At 48.2% G+C, this 19954-nt stretch overlaps 1 protein-coding gene across 8 annotated transcripts in view; it reads left to right on the top strand.

Moving 5' to 3' along the window:
- EML1 (EMAP like 1) overlaps positions 1-19954 on the top strand; it is a 173396-nt gene that overhangs the window by 46830 nt on the left and 106612 nt on the right. The window contains exon 1 of one of the 8 annotated variants that reach the window (XM_084793518.1): positions 6010-6274. The exons of 6 other annotated variants lie outside the window; for them this stretch is intronic. In XM_084793518.1, coding sequence (XP_084649644.1) covers positions 6208-6274 — 67 coding nt within the window. In that variant the 5' untranslated portion in view covers positions 6010-6207. Of the gene's footprint in view, positions 1-6009; positions 6275-19954 lie in introns of those variants that run through there. One more of the 8 variants, XM_084793521.1, reaches the window with a different exon arrangement.

The following is a 19954-nucleotide window of genomic DNA, read 5'->3' as shown; positions in this document are numbered from 1 at the left end:
CTTAGAAGCATACACTCCAGGAGAGATGGACGCAAGCGAAGGTCCTCTGACCTCAGGGATATACAAGCACTTGCAGGAGAGAGGCGGGATATGCATGGGGTCCCACCCAGGACTTGCTGATGGGCCAGCCTTGTTGCTGATGGAAAAGGAAGATAGGCACTCCAGGCAGGAAGAGCTTGCTGCTAAAGTCCAAAGTACCCAAGTGGATGGCATGGCTGAAAGCTGTGATCAGGACGTTCTAGTTAGCATGGAGTGGCAGGACGCAGTAGAAGCCAAACCTGGCCTTTGAGGCAGGGACACAATGCCTAGCCAAGGTGTCTGCATGTAATGGTAGGTGACAGAAGGAAGTGGCATGGGGTAACTCTCTTTGGTTCAGGTAGCCCTGGAGAATGGAGCCGACAGGGTAGCTCATCACACAGGATGTAGTGTGATATAGAAGTTGCAGGTGTGATGCAGACAGACAAAATAAACTAGACTGAAAGGATTGATGAAAGATGCTTTGGCAAGGGCATCTAGGATTTTTTTTTAAAAAAATCTATTTAATTGCTGGAATTCTTCGGCTTTGAACAGGCCTGAGTGTCCATGTGTCAGGGATGTTGTAGAATAGACAATACATTGTCCCGACAGGTAGGGGAGGCCACTGTAATGGTCCTTACTGATGCTAAGAATCACTCCTCTTGTCATTTTATAAAACATTTATCATGTGTGTGGGTATAATATATATTTACTTACGTTGTATCACGTGTACATCATATACCGTTCTTGAGCCAGGATCTCACTGTGTGTCCCAGACTGACTTCAGACCTGTGATTATCCCGCCCCAGCCTCCTGAGGGCTTGGATGATAGCTGTGCCCCACTGTACTTGATTCATATTTTATATTTTAATATCATGGGTGGAGCTGGAGTCTGCAGCCTAACCAGTCCTCGGCTTTGAGAGTCTCTGATGGCCATGTATTTGCTTGATAGGACTCCATAACAAAATGCCAGATGCCAGGTGACTTTATTGTCTGTGATTCTAGAGATCAGAAGGCCAAGGTCAAGGTATAGATAGGCAGGCCTGCTTCCTCTGAGGCTCGGGGAGGAAGCTCCCTGTGGCCTGTAGATGCTGTGTTCTGTCTTCATGTCCAAATCTCTCCCCTTTTCCTTCCTTCCTTCCTTCATTTATTTTTGAGGAGGGGTGGTATATGTTCTCGTGTGTGTGTGTGTGTGTGTGTGTGTGTGTGTGTGTGTGTGTACATACATGGGTGTGAATGTGCTTGTGTGATTGCATGGAGGCCAGAGAAGAGAACTGGGCATCACTGAGCCTTAGGTTTTTTTTCTTGTTGTTGTTGTTTTGTTTTTTTGTTTTTTGCGGGGTGGAGTGAGGGTGGGGGCAGACAAGATCTCTCTGTGAGCCTGGAGTTCACAGTTGTTTTTGTTTGTTTTGTTTTCCCAGTGATGTTGGCTGCTATCAGGGTTCAGCCATCCTCTTGTCGCTGCCTCCCTCACTGCTGGGCTTTCAGGCGTGCATGGGGCCATGCCTGGCTTTTTATTTGTTACTGAGATCTGAACTGCCCGCCCCCCACCCCCACCCCATGCTTGCCCAGCAAGCCATGCCACATCTCTCCAGGCCTCTGGGACATTTTCATCATTCCCAACTGTCACTGTAACCCCAGCAAGCAGCAGCTTCCTAAGTCCCACATCCCAGTGCCTAGCAATCATTTCAGCCCATGTCTGATGTTGAGTACCCTAGGAAGGTCATGTAAGCAGAAGAACACTTTGATCCCACAGGGCTTAGTCACTCAGCATACTGTTCTTTAAGTTCCACTATGCAGTAGCAGGTGTCAGACTCCATTCCTTTTAAAGTTGAAGTCGTATTTCATCCCGTGGGTAACCCACATTTTGTTCATCCGGCCCTTCATCAATGCATACTTGGGCTACCCACACCTTCTGGCTGCTGTGCCTACACTGGCATGCACGTGGACATACAAACATCTCCCCATGTCCTTGCTTTCAAGTCTTTTAAATATATTCACAGAAGTGAAATTTCTGTCTCTTCCTCCTCCTCTTCCTCCTCCTCTTTTTCTTCTTCTTCCTCCTCTTCCTCTTCTTCCTCCTCCTCTTCTTCTTTTTCTTCCTCCTCCTCCTCTTCCTCCTCCCCTTCTTCTTCCTCCTCCTCTTCTTCTTCCTCCTCCTCTTCTTCTTCCTCTTCCTCTTCTTCTTCCTCCTCCTCTTCTTCTTCTTTTTTATCTTCCTCCTCCTCTTTTTCTTCTTCTTCCTCCTCCTCTTCCTCTTCCTCCTCCTCTTTTTCTTCTTCTTCTTCTTCCTCCTCCTCCTTTTCCCCATCCCTTCTTCTATTATTATTATTATTATTATTATTATTATTATTATTATTATTATTGTTCATGCCTATTATGACCAGGTGACTTGGTGTTGTGGCTGTAGGTGATCTGGACAGCCCTGTGTTCTCTGTGCCCCATTCATTCCCATCCCTAAGTGTGGTGCCTGGCACCAGGCAGATATTTTTGGAGAATGTTGAATGAAACAATAGGCATGCACAGCCTCACATTTCTGTGTGATTTTTTTCTTATTGTTTATCTATGAATAAAGGCTACAAAACACCCATTTTTCCTTTCTCTCTCTCTCTCTTTTTCACACATTGCACAAATGCTGCCATTAATCCCACTGAACACTATGGCTACATTGTCCTAGAGCATCTACCTCATTAATTAGGATGACAACATTTTCTGGGCTCAGGTCACAGATTATCTCAAAATGACGTGGAATAATAGTCTGTTAAAATGTTTGGGCACAAAAAAGAATCACACTTTCTTAATCAAGCCATTAGCAATCCTTCTTGACCACTTTAGATCTCTTTTTAAATGCTGCTTAGATTATACCTAAGTGACCTAAAATGCATATCCTTCTAATTATTCTAAATTTCACTTTTGTTTTAAACCCAGATTTTATGATTGTGGGAAAACCATGGCTGTTTAATCCCTGAGGTTAAGAGTGTAATCATGGTCTTTTCTGCCTCAAGGCGAGTGGACTGAGTTCTGAATGAGCTCTTATACGTAACCTCACTCCAGTGGAAAGAATATCCTGTAACAAAATCTCCTGTTCTGGTTTGCAGCTGAACTGGGTGTGTTTCTTCTTTCCAGCTCTAGATTTTTTGTTTGTTTTGTTTTTTTGTTTTTCATTCTCAATCTTTGCTTATGTCTACCAAATAGCCACAAAGAACTGCAAACCGGGAACAGTTAAGAAGAATCGTCGTTAATAATTTATATATAATTATTGTTTTCTTTTCAAGTTTAAACACTGAACCTCAGCTTGTTTTCTCTCTGTGGGTGTCTGATACGTGTGTGTGTGTGTGTGTGTGTGTGTGTGTGTGTGTGTGTGTGTGTGTAAGTTCAGGCATGCATGTGCTATAGAGATCAGAGGACAACTTTGGGTGTCAGTTCCTGCTTTCACCTCCCCTCTCTCTCTCTGTCTTCCCTCCCTCCCACCCTCCCTGCCTCCCTCCTTCTCTCCCTCCCTCCCTCTTCCTTCTGTTCTTGTTTGTTTGTTTTGTTTCTGGTTATAGCTCTGGCTATCTTGGAACTGGGTCTGCAGAGCAGGCTGGCCTTAATCTCAGAGACTTGCCTACCTTTGCCTCCCAAGTGCTAGGATTAAAGGCGTGCACCACCGTTTTTGTTGATGTTGTTTTTGTTGCTGTTCACCACGAACATGCCAGGCTAGCTGGCCCATTAACTCCTACATACTCCCCAGGGTCTGTCTCCCATCTTACTGTAGGAATGCTGGGATAACCAGTGGGAGCTACCACATGTAGTTTTACTTGGCCCCTGGGCATTCTGACGCAGGACCTCACCCTTGTGCTTTGTGCACTGAGCCATCTTCCCAGGCCCACCTCTCTGCTTTTTATACCAGCTGTTCAATGTGTCCTAAGGTCTAACTGCAAAGTCGAGAGGAGAAAGCACAGGAAACGAGAGGAAGGAGTGCTTAGAGTAATTAAATCTCTCCCCTCTGAAACCCCTTCTCTACAGTGCCTGCCTCTTACAGATGCAGAGGACCCACCTGCTTCAGGTAGGGGACAGTGAGGCCTCTTGACTGGACCCATTTGCCAGCCATCCTTTTGGTCTTGTTTCTTTTCCCACCCAAAGTCTGGGACATGCACATCCACAGTCTTTACCCATGGAGTCCAGGAACCCACCTTTACCCTACATTGCCCCTCCACAACGCGGCAGGTCACCTGGAGCCCTCTGCCACCACACACGTGGGTTTTCCTCCAGCCTGGTCCTCCTAGATCCTGCTCTGCAGAGATCGGAGGACAGCGCCAACCTCCCGGAAGCTCTGTGCTGGCAGCTTCCTGAGGCCGTTTCCTCTTCTGAGCTGCTGGTTTCCTGCCTGCTCTTTCAGCATTCCCTTCTCTCTGTTTCTCTGATACCAGCACCTTTCCAACTTTCTCCTTTCTCCGTGGGAAGGTCCACTCATGATCTCTTTGCCAATGCCTCCCAACTGTGTCACTACAACCGCCACAGAGTCCTAACAAGTTTTGCTGTCCTCACTTGACCTCATCCTTCAGGCCTTGTCCTATAGGAATTTCCCTACAGTCCATCCTCCATCCTTCTTCCCTCTGACCAACTGGGCCTCTGGCATCTCACTTGTGGAGCACTGAAGACACACCAGGCTGTTTGACAACTGGCTGTCCAGGCCATAGCCAACCTCAGCCCTCCAACCCACCCATCCACATGTCTGCCTAAAGGTTTCCTTTTGTCCCTTCGTCTCTAGAGTCTGCTTATTCTTCCCCTGCAGGCTTCTCGTCTGGACCCTTCTCAGCCCAGTCTCATTCCCCACATGTCTGCAACATGAACCCCTCATTCACATCAGGTCAAACCTCCTCGCCTGACAGCAGGCTGTCTCTTCTTTCTTGCACTATTGCCAGCGTCACCCTCATTCACCCACCTGTACAGTTGAATCAGCAGCATCCGGGGCCCTTTCTGTCTCTACCCACCATATAGTTTCCACTAAATGACCTTGTTTTCTAAGTGTGGTCTCCTTAGCTAGGACAGGACCAGGCATGATTAGCTCCCTTCTGCCTACATCTTTGAGAACCTGAGTGACAGATTCCATCCCTAGCCTTGTCATCTGGTGGAGTACTGTGTGGGGAGACAGACTTCAGAGCCCGGGAGAGAGGTCCAGAAGTTTTCCTGATAGCTTTCTATTCCATTATTATTAGGTGACTGTTGTATTCAAGGTACAAATGTTAATATGCAAGACTTTGATAATTTTACCTCTAGTGCAAAGAGCCCACCCTCGAGTCATGCCTTCCTTTCTCTCCTGCTTGCTCACTTGTCACCTGGCAAAAGCTTTATTTCTCGCTGTGGGTAGTAAGATTTAGATCACCAGCCTAGCTACCACTTGTATGTATTGGCTGGATACCTTACTGGCTCTTGGATTTGTTTCTTACACTTTTCTTTGGCTGACATCCTCTTCCTAATAGTGAGCCCAGATCTCCGGGTCTGTAATAAGTTAGTCTAAACTCACAGCATCATACAGACTGGTCACAGGGGAAGGAGGGCCGAGTACCCTCTTTTTACACCTTTGGTCCCCCTGGGGTGCAAGGGTTCTCTTGGAATTAAAAGTCCTGAGCTGGGGAACATGCAGACCAGATTGGGACACGCCTTGCTGGAAATGGCCTGAAGCGAGGCGCTCTGCCAGTGGCAAGCCACTGTGGCCCATGTTGCAGCTGCCCAGGGCGCAGGGACAGAGCTTAGGGGAATAGGGGATAGAGGGTGGGCAAGAAGTTCCCTGGGGTCCCAGCAAGGGCTGCAAGCGTCCCTTGCCTTCTGGCTCTTTGTCCCCCGCGCCTTCTCAGAGCATTCTGTCTTGTCATCCTAGGGGCAGGGACCAGGGAGGGGACCAGGGCGGGGATCCAGGCAGAACCCAGGCGGGACCCAGGCGGGACCCAGGCGCACCCAGCTCTGCGCCCCGCCCGCCACGTCTCCTCCTGGCCACGCCACCGAGGCCGCCCCCTCGCGGGCAGCTCGCCGGGTGCTCGTTCTCAGCGGCAGCGGCGGCGTCGGCGGCAGTGGCGGCGGCGGGCCCGGGTTGCCATGGTGACCGGCGGCAGCCACAGCAGGGCCGGCCCCAGCGCCAGCGCCGCGGCGGCTCGGCAGGGCGCAGTGTGTGGGTGAGCGCGGCCGGAGCGGGCGCGGCCCGGCCTCAGCATGGAGGACGGCTTCTCCAGCTATAGCAGCCTGTACGACACGTCCTCGTTGCTGCAGTTCTGCAACGGTGAGCGCGGGCGGGCGGACGAGGGCATGGGGACCGAGCGGCGAGGGCCAGGCCGGGCCGCGGGCGAGGCCGCGCCAAGTCGCCCCAGTTCCCGCCGGCGCATTGTGCTGGGGCCGCGGGGCCGCGCTTCTCCCCGGTTGCGGGCTCCCGGGCTCCCCAATGTCCACCCCCGGGCTCCCGGTGCGGGCGGAACGTGGTTCCCAGAGCCCCAGCGGATGCAGCGGCGGAAAGCGCGCGCGGGAGCCAGGGAGCCCAGAGGCCCGGCAACCTTGCGTTTGGAGGACGTGTTGCTCTTTCGCTTCCAAACTCACATCTGTTTGGACAGTGCTGGATGCAGAACTCAGCAAACAAACAAATCACTGCTGGAACAAAACCTTTTCAGGATGCACGCAGGGCTGGCTACAGATGGACCTCCAGACTCCTTTGAAGGCTTCTTGGGTGGAATCATTATGGCTTAAAGTGTCCTAGAGCCAGTGTGGACCTGGCTTAAAAGTGTTAGAGCTTAAATAGTTTATGGGATCACAGATTCCCTCCCCCCCGCCCCCTCCCCGTGTATGAGTATGTGTGTGGCAGTTTTTACAGGGAGGAGACATCCATCGCTACCAACATGGCATCTTAAAAGTATATAGAATCATATGTGCTGTAAAGACTTTTGTAGTCTCTCTAGCGAGGTTGGGAAAGATTTTTCACCGCACTCCGCATATTTTATCAGAACATGATGTGCGATAATTCATGTACAGAAGTTTACCACACTTTTTTTTTGCATGTTGGTAGTTATTGCTTTTTCAGAAGTTTGTTAAAGGGTGACATGTGGATTTTACAGAATTTGCTCGAGTGAAGTCAGGATACATTTCGAATTCCAGACCCTTGAACAACTGGAGAAAATTTACATAGCAGTTGTAATTGTCATCCAGGGACGCATTACTTGTTACTACCACCTGTTTGCAAACCGGGACTGTCTCTGAGCAGTAAAGAGGAATCGAATGTGTTGATTCATTCATATACTGATTTTCTTTGTCTGGTGGGATTTGTCTTTAAAAAAAAACCTGAATATACTTGGTTTTTCAGCTTATGGTTTTCATGTGTGGCAGAAAGACTGTGTTTGGTACTCCACTGGCCCCTGGAGTACTCTACACTATAGATTCATGGGAATGTTTTTGCTCCCGGGCAGGTTGAATAGATTCTTCAATTAGCACTTTGAATAGTTTCCTTAACTGGCGGATAATCAATCATGTTTAAACAGCCACTTTTGCTGTCCAAGGTAGGTGCAACCGTTAGCATGGTTCTGGTGGAATTCTCCTTGCCTTGGTTGTGAAAGACATGACTTTAAAGGAAGAAATGGTACTGGGAACAAAGCCTTTACAGACCCCACATATGGGAACATTATTGATGGTTTGACATTGAATATGAAAGTGGGCATAGGGATTTTATTGGGGCAGCTCTTCAGGGTGGTTTTCTGTGTTTGGGTCTTTTGCCTTCTGTCAGCTGACAGCTTAGAGATATTAGTATGGCATTTGGCTGGTATGGAGATGCTGGATGGATGGTGAAAACCAGCTCTGAGATGCTGGAGAGATGACAGCATGAAGAGAAATAGCTTTAAAGCAGTCACGGTACTTTAAACCAGCACAAACAACTGTTGACTTTGCCTCCCTTGAAAAGTTAGCTCTTTGGTAATTACTTTTTTGGGGATAACCTTAATGATGAAAGTTTAAAACCAAAACTCCTTTTGGGGGATAGAAATGGCTGTTATTCAGGGTTGTCTTAGGCAACAGATGTGTTGATTCGAGATTATTCTGTAAGTTTCCATTAAGCGAAAATATAAATGAATACCATTCAGCTAATTACTACGGTGACTCAGTTGAAGCAGAGGGTCACAGAGAAGCCATCCCAAGGAGAGCTAAGGGAAACATTGAATGTTTCATTAGCAGCATTGGGAAGAAAGTCTTCTTGCCTTTTAGAGATTTGCATCACAATGGCCAGGTCTCAGCAGGGTAATATGTGAAGTCAGACGTTCTCTAACGCCCAGCTAGCTCGACTCACGCTTTTCCCCTGTACCATCCTCAGAAGAGGCAGCACACACTTGCCAATGGGTGGTCACATGACAAGGTGCCAGTGGCAGATGAGCCATCCACGAGAGAAACTCCCCTTAGCAATGAGATTTCTAATCTTGCTTCTCAGCTTTTTTCCTGTTTCGCCCTCCCCCCCCCCCCTTTATTTCCAATGGCTGCTAACTAGGAAGTTCCAAAGCCTCCAGGCTCTTGAAAAGGCTGCCCACACATCGTTTAGGAACCTGCTCCCTCACTTAAGCTGAAATTTTGTCCTTTTTTTTCTTCTAAATGTTTAGAATTTGTGAAGTGTGATGGAAGTCTCAAACAAATGTGTGTGGATATCTGGGTATGTGCATGTGTGTGTATGCACATATCAGGCAGGTGTGTGTGTGTGGGTGTGTGTGTGTGTGTGTGTGCATGAGAAAGGCAGAGGTTAGAATCTGCTGTTTTTATTACTCTCCACCTCACTTTTGAGACAGGGCTGGATAGCAATCTCCCGCCCCCCGACCTCTGGGGTTACAGGTGTGTATCATCGTATCTGAATTTTCTAGTGGGTGCTGGGGATTTAAAATCTTGCTTGATTTATCCAGTGAGGCATCCTTTCAGACCCACAGACTGCTTAATAATGTCATGAAAACAGTCTTGCCTAGTACGGTGGCACACGCCTATAATCCCAGCACTCGGGGAGGCAGAGGCAGGTGGATCTCTGTGAGTTCGAGGCCAGCCTGGTCTACAAAGCAAAGCCAAGGCAGCCAAGGCTCCACAGAGAAACCCTGTCTCAAAATAAATAAATAATAATTTTTTTTAAAAAAAGAAAGAAACAGTGTTTTGGAAAGTAGACCATAGCTGTCTTTAAAAAATGTTTTTATTGTGTTTTATTTATTTTTAATTTAAAGACAGGGTTTCTCTGTGTAGTCTTGGCTGCCCTAGACTTGCTTTGTAGACCAGGTTGGCCTGGAACTCACAGAAAAGTAGGTTCCTTCCTCCCATCATGTAGGAACCAGGGATGAAACTCAGGCCGTCAGTCTTGGGACAAGCACTTTTACTCACTGAGCCATCTCACCAACCATTATTTTATTTTTATTTATTCATTGTTATGCTTCTTGGAAGCAAACATTTTCAGCACACCAAAAAGTAACCATTAGCCTACTATTCTAGCCCCTGGCAACCATAATTTACTTCCTGTCTCTGTAGATTATGGATACTTAAAGAAATACATTAAAAAGTGTTTTAATTATGCGTATGCGCATTTCTGTGTGGAGGTATGTGCACATGAAGGCAGGTGTCTGTGGAAGCCAGAGGGGTCAGATCCCTTGCAGCTGGATTTTTGCTGCTGCCTGAACTGTCTGACATTCAGTTCTGGGAATCGAACTTGGGCCCTCTGCAAGTACATGCTAAGCCCTCATTCCAGCCCCCCAAAGATATTTCAATTGTCATATAGTAATTATGCACAGTAATGGGCTTCGTTAAGACTATTTTATTCTGTTCTGGATAATGCTATACCAACATACATACCTCTGCGTGGACATATGTCCTTACTTTTCTTGGGCAGATAATTAGAAATGGAATTTCTAGGTCATGTGATAACACTGGGTTTAATATTTTCGTGAGCCTATTTGAATTTTTTGAACTATAAATATCAAGCTCTTTTTCTCACAATGCTGATAAAGCAGTAAGAGACGAGAGAAAATGAAATGGTTAGGAAATAGACTGTCCCTGCTTTGTACCTGTGGCTCCTTAGATATTCCTGTCTGTCCTTCACCAGGAGTCAGCAGACACCCTGCTCGGCGGGCAGTCTCATTTCCTTGGTGGTTTTCTTAAGCCTCTGAGCTGATTCCCCAAAGTCAAGTCGACATGGAAACCCAAAGGTGAACTGGACAGATGTGGTTGCTCTAGCTGAAACAGGGAGTCCTGTCTGTTCTACCTGTACCCCGCCCCCCTGGGCTGGAGCAGGGTGCTCATGATGGATGCTCCTCCCGACTCCCCATGTGACCCCATCCTTCTTTGCACAGTTCAGACCATCAGGTCCTAGATGGAGCCAAAATTTGACCCCCATTTTGCTCTCTGGGTCTGTAACAATCAAATTTAACCCTCTACACATGTTAGTGGGTCATCCTGTGTTGGAAGTCCATGAGACCTCTTTTAGACTTTTTTTTTTCCCCACTAAATATTAACATAAAAAAATTCAGGGCATGGTGCCTCACACCTTTAATGCCAGTATTATGGGATCATGGGAGGCAGAGGCAGAGGCAGGTGTGTCTCTTTGAGTTCAAGGCCAGTCTAATCTATGTAGTGAGTTCCAAGACAGAGAAGAGAGACCATTCCTGGAAAATAAAGAGAGGGGAAGGAAAGAGAGAGGAGAGAGAGAGAGAGAGAGAGAGAGAGAGAGAGAGAGAGAGAGAGAGAGAGAGAGTGTGTGTGTGTGTGTGTGTGTGTGTGTGTGTGTGTCTGGTTTGTGTCGCCTACACCTGCATTGCTTTTGAATTTGTTGCAGGTAAATATGAATCTCTGTTTTTTTGGTGTGTGTGTGTGTGTGTGTGTGTGTGTGTGTGTGTGTTTGGAGAACAGCACCTCCTGGTGTAGTCCAGGCTGAACAGACTGCTGGACCTCCCGCCCCCACATCCTGAGTGGTGGGTGGGACCACAGGGGTCAGCCTCTACCACTGTGGTCATCCCTGGCATGTCTATGTTTTAGTTGCGTTTTTATTATTTGTGTGGGGTTGTTGGAGGCACCATGGTGCCATATAGAAGTCAAAGACCCCCTTCTGGGAATCAGTTCTCTCCTTCCACCCTGTGGGTCCTGGGGATGGAAACTGGGTCATCAGGCTTGGCAGCAGGTGCTGAGCCACTTGCCAGCCCCCCTGGCATGGGCTTTAAGTGGAGCCAGACAAATCACCTTACCAACCCAACCTGAGACGGTACCAACCTCATTGCCTCTTCTTAATTTTACCTAAAAGTCTTGTATTTTACATGATTGTGGCAATGTTCTTGCCTTTATTTTCTTACTGTTGGTAACTTTTTGTTTTGAGGAGTGTCCTTGAATGGGCAATGGGTCTGTCAAGCTACAATCCAACATAACCTGTATTGTGCTATGAGTAACGCCAGCACTCCGTGCAGTTCAGCTTGGAGGCAATGTGAGGGTTAAAGGGCATGACCCTGGCTCATGGCCTTCACTTTCCTTCTTGCCTTTGAAGGAGTTGTTGAGAACTTTATGTGTGTGGACTCAGTCTGTCCCCTGCCTTACCCGGGTGGTCACTGCCTTCTTCTCTTGCTAATGACCGTGGCCAGACAGACTTGCTCCACCTGCCTGCTCAGATTTCAATATCATCTTTCCAGCTACTGGGAATAATTTTCTCTCCCTTTGAAATGGAAATTTGTTGTTGTTGTTGTTGTCTGTTTATTTGTTTGATTTATTTAATGTCTCACTGTGTAGCTCTTGCTGTCCTGGAGCTCACTGTGTAGACCAGGATGGCCTTGAATTCAGACATTTGCCTGCCTCTGCCTCCTGAGTGCTGGGACTAAAGGCGTGCACCACTGCATCCAGCTAGAAATTTGTTTTAATTTCTGTGCACTTCTCCTTTAAGAATTAACAGTGATATAATAATAATATTTAAAAATGTTAAATTATATTTCTATGTACTGATTCGTGTGTGCGTTTGTGTGCGTGGCATGAGTGTGTCCCCGCTGTGGAATGTGAACGGAGGGAGATCGGGGGAACAACTCGCAGGAGCTGATTCTCTCCTACTGTGTGGGTTGAGGGAATTGAACTCAGGTCAGCAGACTTAATGGCAATCACCTTTGCCCACTGAGCCATCTTGGCGGCCCCTTACACTTCTTAACACTGGTGGCTGTCTTTTAATGATGACTTCTGGTCAAATTTTCAGACTGCTTAATGCTTAAAAGTTTCAACTGGATCTAGGAACTTCTGAGGGAACTAACTAGACACTAAGAGGCCTCTCCAAGCACCGCCCCCTCCAACCCCCAGCCCCTGTCAAACTCTCACACACTGTCATGCAGTGACAGAGCTTTGACTTAGACAGATCGGGTTGGTCTCCAGTGGCAAATCAAAAGGAAAAACCTCCATGGGGTAAGTACAAAGTGAGTGCCTTGCCCACAGCAGGGGTGGGGTGCGGGGGGGGGGGGAAGGGAAGGGGGGGATTCTTCTGCACAGCCCCTCTCCCCTGTGAGAAATCTATTTTACAAGTAGACCACAAGCATTTATGACATTATAAACAAGCCCAAGTGTTTGGGTGGGGAAAAAAAAATCCTAAATTGTGTTTTAAAAGCTTTCATTAATTGGTTATTATTTATATCTGCGACAACGAGGGTCCCTTCTACACATTAATTTAAATTTAAAAGAAATAGTTTGGGTGGGCTGTGGGTAAGAAAAGAGAAATAACATCTTTGTTTCTGCTGTCACAGTTTTTCACGCCCTAGAGCTAGTAGTAGTCTAAAAACTTGCCTTGCTGACAACACAGAAAACAGCGCTAGAGAGCCATTCGCACACTGAAGACGTTCTCTCTAATGACTGACTCAGAATCGGCTCTATTTTGTAATTAGAAATTTTTCTTTAATGAACAATTAGTCCTCCTTTAAAAATATAGGCTCAGCAGTGGGGGGGGGGAGAGGGGTACAAGTTCTAATATTGGGGAAATGGTGTAAATGCTTTCAGAAGACTGCTAATAGAAGAGAGTGGGCACTCTGTGCTGTGTGATTACTGCTGGTGGGAGCCCGCCATCACCCCTGGCCTCTGACACACACGTTTGCCATCCTGCTGGGAGCAGGGCTCTTTCCATGTACACTGGGAGAGTCTTCAGTTTGGTCAGTAGAGAGTATATTTCCTCTAAAAAAAAATGATTCTTCAGGACAAATTTTTGTTTGTTTGTTTTTCTTTAAAAGCATAGTATGTATTACTCATTTAAAAGTCAGGTAGACGGTGGACGAGGTGGTTCTGCTCTCCTCTAATCCCAGTGGGAACTGGGGCAATAGGGGGTTTAGTACTGCCTGTACATCGTGAACTCAAGGCCTGAGCTGCGAGAGCCTGTCTCAATACCTCCCCACACCACCTGCAAGAACAAAAGCAAAAACCAGGTAGACACACTTTCAATTTTGTTTATTCAGAACTGTTCCTTTCTTTAACAATGCTGTCAATGTGGAAAATCATTTGCTTGCAGTGTGCTCTTGGCCTGCTAATGGGCATCTTTCTTTATTCTGATAGCTTTTTGGAAAATATTTAAACTCTTGGCCTTGAATAATGACTCTTACTGACAAGAGCACTCTAGCCTATGATATACCATATTTTTTGGACTATAAGATGCACCTGACCATAAGAAGCACCCAGTTTTTAGAGCAGTAAACCAAGAAAAACAGTAAAAACAATGATCAGACCATAATGTGCACCCTAGTTCCCCCCCCCCCACTTTTGGGGTAAAAGTGCCTCTTATGGTCTGAAAAATACAGACCCTGAAGGTCCAAAACACCAAGACCAGAGCCTGGGGGTCCTCATGGGAAGCTTCCTACAGGCAATGTTGTGGTCAGAGGGCAGGAGAGCCAGCAGAGGCCACAGGCCCCTAAGGGTAGTGATTGTACTAGAGTGTGGTCCAAGGCTGATGGTGTGGTCTGCTCTGTACACCCTTTGTAGGGGACACAACCTCTCGAGTGCTTTTGAGGGTCAGCTGTGGCCCTTCAGGAACTTCGAAAAGCACAAAGCTGTGCAGGAGGCTTAAAGGCTATTTGGCAAACTAAGCTGATTTCCAGTGAATACCTACAGTGTGCTCAGGGCAATACGCACATTAAATACGGAGCTGGGGAGATGGCTCGGTGGGTAAAGTGACCAGAAGACCTGCGTTTGGATCCACAGCAGCCATGTGGAAGGCAGGCAGGGGCAGCAGGGTGCATCTGTAATCCCAGCACTGGCGAGCAGAGGCACAAGGGGCCTTGCTAACCACTGATCTAAGTAAGCTCCAAGTTCAGTGAAAGGCCATCTCAAAAAGAAGGTGGAGAGCAACTGAAGAAGGCACCTGACCTCTGCCCCCTACCTCACGCATGTAGAGACATGGACACATATGCACATAACACACATGTATAAACATGGGCATGTACACACATAACACGTGTGCACAGACATGGTCACATATCCATATAATACACATGTACAGACATGGTCACGTATACACATAACACACATGCACAGACATGAACATGTACACATACAACACACACACGCACAGAGATGGACAGATATATACATAACACACATGTATAGAAATGGACATGTACACACATAACATGCATATGCACAGACATGGACACATTTACACATCACACATAGACAGTATGCACAGCACACATGCACAGGCATGGAATAGTACACACCTAACACATACGTGCATAGGCATGGACATATGCACACATGACACACACAAATATATCTGCATCATGCACATGTGCACATGCCCAGATGTGGACTTGTACATGCATAGCACACACACACCCTGTAATGTTAAATGCATGGTCCCACTAGACACAGAAGGCTCTTTGTTCCCGACTTGCATCGAGGTTGGCTCAGTGGGTTCTCCTCGGACGTCTGCTCCTCCGAGCCTCTGCCTCAGCCCAGCCCTCCCTGCTTGGTCTGAAGGGCCTCCTCTCACTACTTCTGCTCCAGCCTCAGCGCCCCAGTCTATCCCTTTGTGTTTTCCACAAGAATGTAGGACCCTGCTGTGCTCATTGTCACCCTGTTCCCAGGCTCTAGTGACCCACCGGGCCCTCCTGCCCTGCCCTTCAGGAAGCCCTACTGTGCTCATCGGGAGTGAGGTGTGGGAGTGAAGGGGTCAACACTGAGCAGCCTGTGCTAAGGCGGCTAAGGAACTGTCGCGGGGGTGGGGGTGGGGCTGCAGGTGTCAGGGTGCTTCCTAAGGAAAACTTGGCCGGGTCTTCGCAACCCCACTCACCAGTTAGGACTCTGCAGACAGACCTCAGAAAGCTGTAGGAAGCTCCAGGTGGAGCTGGTTTGGCTGCTAGAGTGGGGCTAGATGAGGAGATGCTGAGGCAGGGGGATGACTTCAACAGACATTCAGTTCTTTTTCTTTTCTTTTCTTTTCTTTTCTTTCCTTCCTTCCTTCTTTCTTTCCTTTTCGAAACAGAAATTTCTCTATTTTGCTCATACTGGCCTTGAACTGTAGGCCCAAGGTGATTCTCCTGCCTCAGTCTGGCAGTCACTCCACCTGGCTAGATTTTCAGCTCTGAAAGGTCACTATGGCGGAAGTGGAGAGGGCAGGCTGGAAAAGCAAGCAAAGGTGGGCGTGGGAGCCTGCTGCTGAAATCCAACGGGAGGCCATGGTAACTTATGCAGGTCGGGTGGGGTTCAAGAGAGACAGAGTGGGTGACGTCATCATCTGCACAGAGTGGGTGACGTCATCATCTGCACAGAGTGGGTAACGTCATCATCTGCACCTGGGTAGGACCAGGGAGCAGGACACAGGACAAGCTATGGCTCCTCTGAGGCAGAGACAGGACACCGGAGGATCAGTAGATAATGGGTTAGTGTTGGCCCGGGAGGGACTTGGATGTGAAGTTGAGGTGCCAAGCAGACTAGGGCAAAGGGTTGGAGCCCCAAGGTGCCTGGGTGGGAACTGACACTTTGCCAGCCGTCAGCACAAACAGTCACTAAATCCACCTCCTGGATGAGCTCACTTAAAGAGATCTAGAACACCCTTTCTGAGTGACAGAGCCCATCAGGGTAGCCTGAAGCTCCGCCCTCTTTGTCACTGGCAGCCAGGGTCCTTCAGGGCACACACTTAGGGATCCTGGATCCTTTGGACTCATCCACCCTCCAGTGTCCTGGCTCCCGAGTGGGTAAGATGTCCGCCTTGACTTACGTCTTCCTGGTCTGGTTCACAGGGTCTTCTTGGCATTTTAGCCTCTTGGCAGTGCCTGGCACAGGATGGGCTTCCTGGAGAATGTTCACTGAGTCTGTTCAGGACTGTCTTGCCTTTTTTTCTTTCTTTCTTTCTTTCTTTCTTTCTTTCTTTCTTTCTTTCTTTCTTTCTTTCTTTCTTTTCTGTCTTGTAGTGCTACCCTGATGACATGGGAGCGTGTGCACACTTAGCGGTCCGTCCTCCCTGGAGAGCAGGTAGCATGGCCTTGAGAAGAATACAAACCCAGCATTGTGAGTGCAGGACGCTGAGTGGAGCTGTGTGCCCGAGTCAGACCTCTCACCCTCATGTAGAACAGCGCTGGCTGGACACTGTCACTTAGATCAGTAAGTTGAAGCATTTGCTGAAAGCGTATGATGGTTAACAGTCTTAGCACATTATTTTCCACCAAAGTAACTGACATAATGAAGTAGCTCTTGGCAAAGTCAGAATTTTTAGCAGTAAAAAGGATTTGGCCTAACACCACTCCCCACCAAAAGAACTTACATAACACGAATTTTACATTCTGAAGGAAATTATGCTTCAGCTGGGAGGTGACTCACTGGAGTTGGGACTCTCTCATACTATAGCATTTACAAGGCATCACAGTTGGAAAGCCTTAGCAACAGCATTTAGCGAAAGCACACCACACCCATGCCAAAAACATGGCAGGCACTCTCCAGGGAGCGCAGAGATCTAATGGAGATGTGACCATGGACTGGCAGGGCTCCGTGCGGGTTAGTGCTCTTGGGAGGAGGAGAGTGGGTGCACACTCTCTGCTCCCAAACACCAAAGTCTGCTTGCCATGCTGTTGCTCTCCTGTCTTGAGTGTGAGCTCTCTAGTTGGCATTGTTTAGTGGTATAGAAATGTGCTCCCATTGCGTTTTGTGTTTAATTATATCTAACGCCATAGAGGAACCGTTTACCAAGCAGAGGTTGGGCATTTGGAAGCTAGGGACCATGTCCTCTTATCTTTATCTCTAGCAGAGTGTGTGTATTCATGTTTGTGTGTGTGTGTGTGTATGTGTGTAGTATTTATGTGTATGTTTGTGTGAGTCTGTGCATGTAAGTGCATGTATGTATGTGTATGTTGGTGTGTGTGTATGTGTGTAGTATTTATGTGTGTGTTTGTGTGAGACTATGCATGTATGCACGTGTTGGTGTGTGTACATGTGTATGTGTGTGGTGTGTGCCTGTTTGTATACATGGGTTTATATGTATGTATGCGTGCGTGTGTGTGCATGCGTGCGTGTGCATGTGTGTAAGTTTAGCAGGTTAGGAGAGAACAGCTCCCTCCCCCATTCTGGAGTGTGCCCCTCAGCATCAGGAGTTGGCTCGTGCACTTTGCACATATTCTCTTGTTTGATGCTCACACACTGTTCTGGAGTGGCTACTCTAACTCTTCCTGTTTTTGTTGACGCGGAAACAGGCATTTTGGGGGAACTTGTTCAAGGTGAAGTTCAGAGCTGGATTCTGAGCCTAAAGCATTCTGGCTCCGGCATCTGGGTCACACCAAACACTGGGTTATGTCTGACGAAGCTGGGTCAGGAGACAACATGGCTGTAGACGAGAAGATGGATAAGGAGGCAGCGTGAGCCGGGCCCCGGCCTGTAGGATGTGTGACACTCACAGTACCCGGCCAGCTCTGCTTGCCTGTCACCGCGTGAGGTGCAGCAGGTCTTGGTACACGTGTCCTGGCTGCAGCCTGGATGCGGACATAGTTGTGCATGCCCGTTCCCAAGGCGTCAAGTGCTGAAATGCAGTCTCCATTGAGAGGTGTCTGCATGCTGGGAAGGTGATGCCGTGGCGATGGTAGCAGTGGGGACGCTGAGAGGCTGTTGGGGTTATCTGAGGGTGTTAGGGTGGAGTCCTGTGATGGAATCCTAAGAAGAGGAGTGCCAGAGGGAGGGCCACCACACACACACACACACACACACACACACACACACACACACACACACGTCTCATCACATCATGCTCTAGGCTGCCTTGGGACTCGGCCATCAGTATGTGGAGCCCCTCAATCCTGCACCTCCAGACTGTGAATCAAAATAACCTCTTTTCTTTATAATTCAACTAGTCGGGGGGTTATTTATGATTGTATGTTTTGGTAATAGAAAACCAGTGAAGACAACGGATACCACATTTTTAAAAAATAATTGGTTGTTTTTAAAATTACACTTCATCTACACTTTTAAAAATAGAAGCCTCACTTATTTATAAATTCTGAAAAGTCTTACAGATTGTGCCTTAGGACGGTGCCCAGCTCAGTGTCTCGCTTAGCATCTCTACTCTGCTGGCTGCATCACTGACCAGTGGGCAACCCTTCCTCCCAGAAACCCTGGGATCCAGCCACTTGGACTCTGGGGTTCCTGAGCGTGCCTGGCTGTCTTACACTCTTTCTTACTGCAACCCTATCCTAACCCCCCCCTGGCCACCCCCCCCCCCCGGGACACTACTCTCTCGCCTCATGTACTGTGGGAAGCCCTCCCGAGTGTAAGTCAGTGAAGCACACTGCGTGCCCACCCTAAGCCCCAGGCAGACCAGGAGCTCCCGGAAGATGGACAGCTCGTCGGCTCAGCCACTGTGTGGCCAGGATCTGCTTGTTGAGCCAGAGCGAATCTTTTCAGAGTGGAAACATTACCTGGGAGTTTTAGTTTGCCTAGAAAGCTTTAGACTCCCTGGGCCTTGTAGCTGTGCGGCAGAGCAAGCACTAGCCATGCTTGAGGGTCTGGCTTCCGTACCCCACACCAAAGAAACAAAAACGAAGGGACAGACCACGGCTCAGAGTGCTGCCTGGTATGTGTGACACCCTCGGTTTAACCCCTGGTGCTGTCAAAGGAAGACGCCACGTCTTGTGCCAGTCAGCACTGTCGCAGCTGTAGCCTCGTGCTGAAGTCCCCGTGTGTCTGTTACTACTTCTCCCACCTTTCAGCATTCCTTCCCGCCTTAGTCTGTAACCTTCCGACTTTCCACAGCCAGAGAAAAGATGTACTCATGGCAAAACACACTTGCCAAAGAATGATCCATCTGAACCGTGTTTGAGTATGTGGCTTAGTGACATGGGATCATTCAGGCCCTATCTGTCCACAGAGCTCTGCTTATCTTCCCGGGTTAAAACTCCACCTCCACTAGATAAGGCCCCTCTGTCCTCCCCGCCCCTGCCCCCCATGGCGGCCATTCTACTTGGTCTCTGTGACTTTTGGGGACCTCAGGTGAGCGCAAACATGCACCATTGTCCTTTTGTAAATGGTTTACTCCCTCTAGGAGCTCCTTAAGAAACACTGGTCTCCGTGAGTCATGGGATTCCAAACTGAGTATCTAATGATTCAAAGTCTAGTGTGGAGTGGGGGAAACACCCCTCCATTCCGGCTGTCACACGTCACAATTGTGTGCACTAGCTCACACACACTAGCTCGCGTGCACTGTCGGTCCCTTTGCTCAGCCTATACAAGGCTGCAGTTTCACTTCTGGATTCTGAGTGGTAAATGAGCTTTATCTCTCAGGACCCTGGGGTGCCGGCTCTGACACTAGCCTGTTTTTGTCCAGCCTTCTGGCAGCTACAAAGGCTTCTTGGCTAAGCAGAAGAGAGACAGGCGTCTGAGCTGGGCTGGGAGTTGGGGGGTGGGGGTGGGGGGGGTCAGACAGGTTTTAGCAGTTCAGAGAGCCTGATGAGGGGTGCATATTTGCTAAAGAAAACCCGAACATCTGCTTTCTGAT

The sequence above is a fragment of the Acomys minous genome, assembly GCF_964271855.1.
Source record: "Acomys minous genome assembly, chromosome: 8".
NCBI lineage: Eukaryota > Metazoa > Chordata > Mammalia > Rodentia > Muridae > Acomys > Acomys minous.
Note: the sequence above shows the minus strand (reverse complement) of the source record. Positions and strands in the feature narration are given on the sequence as shown.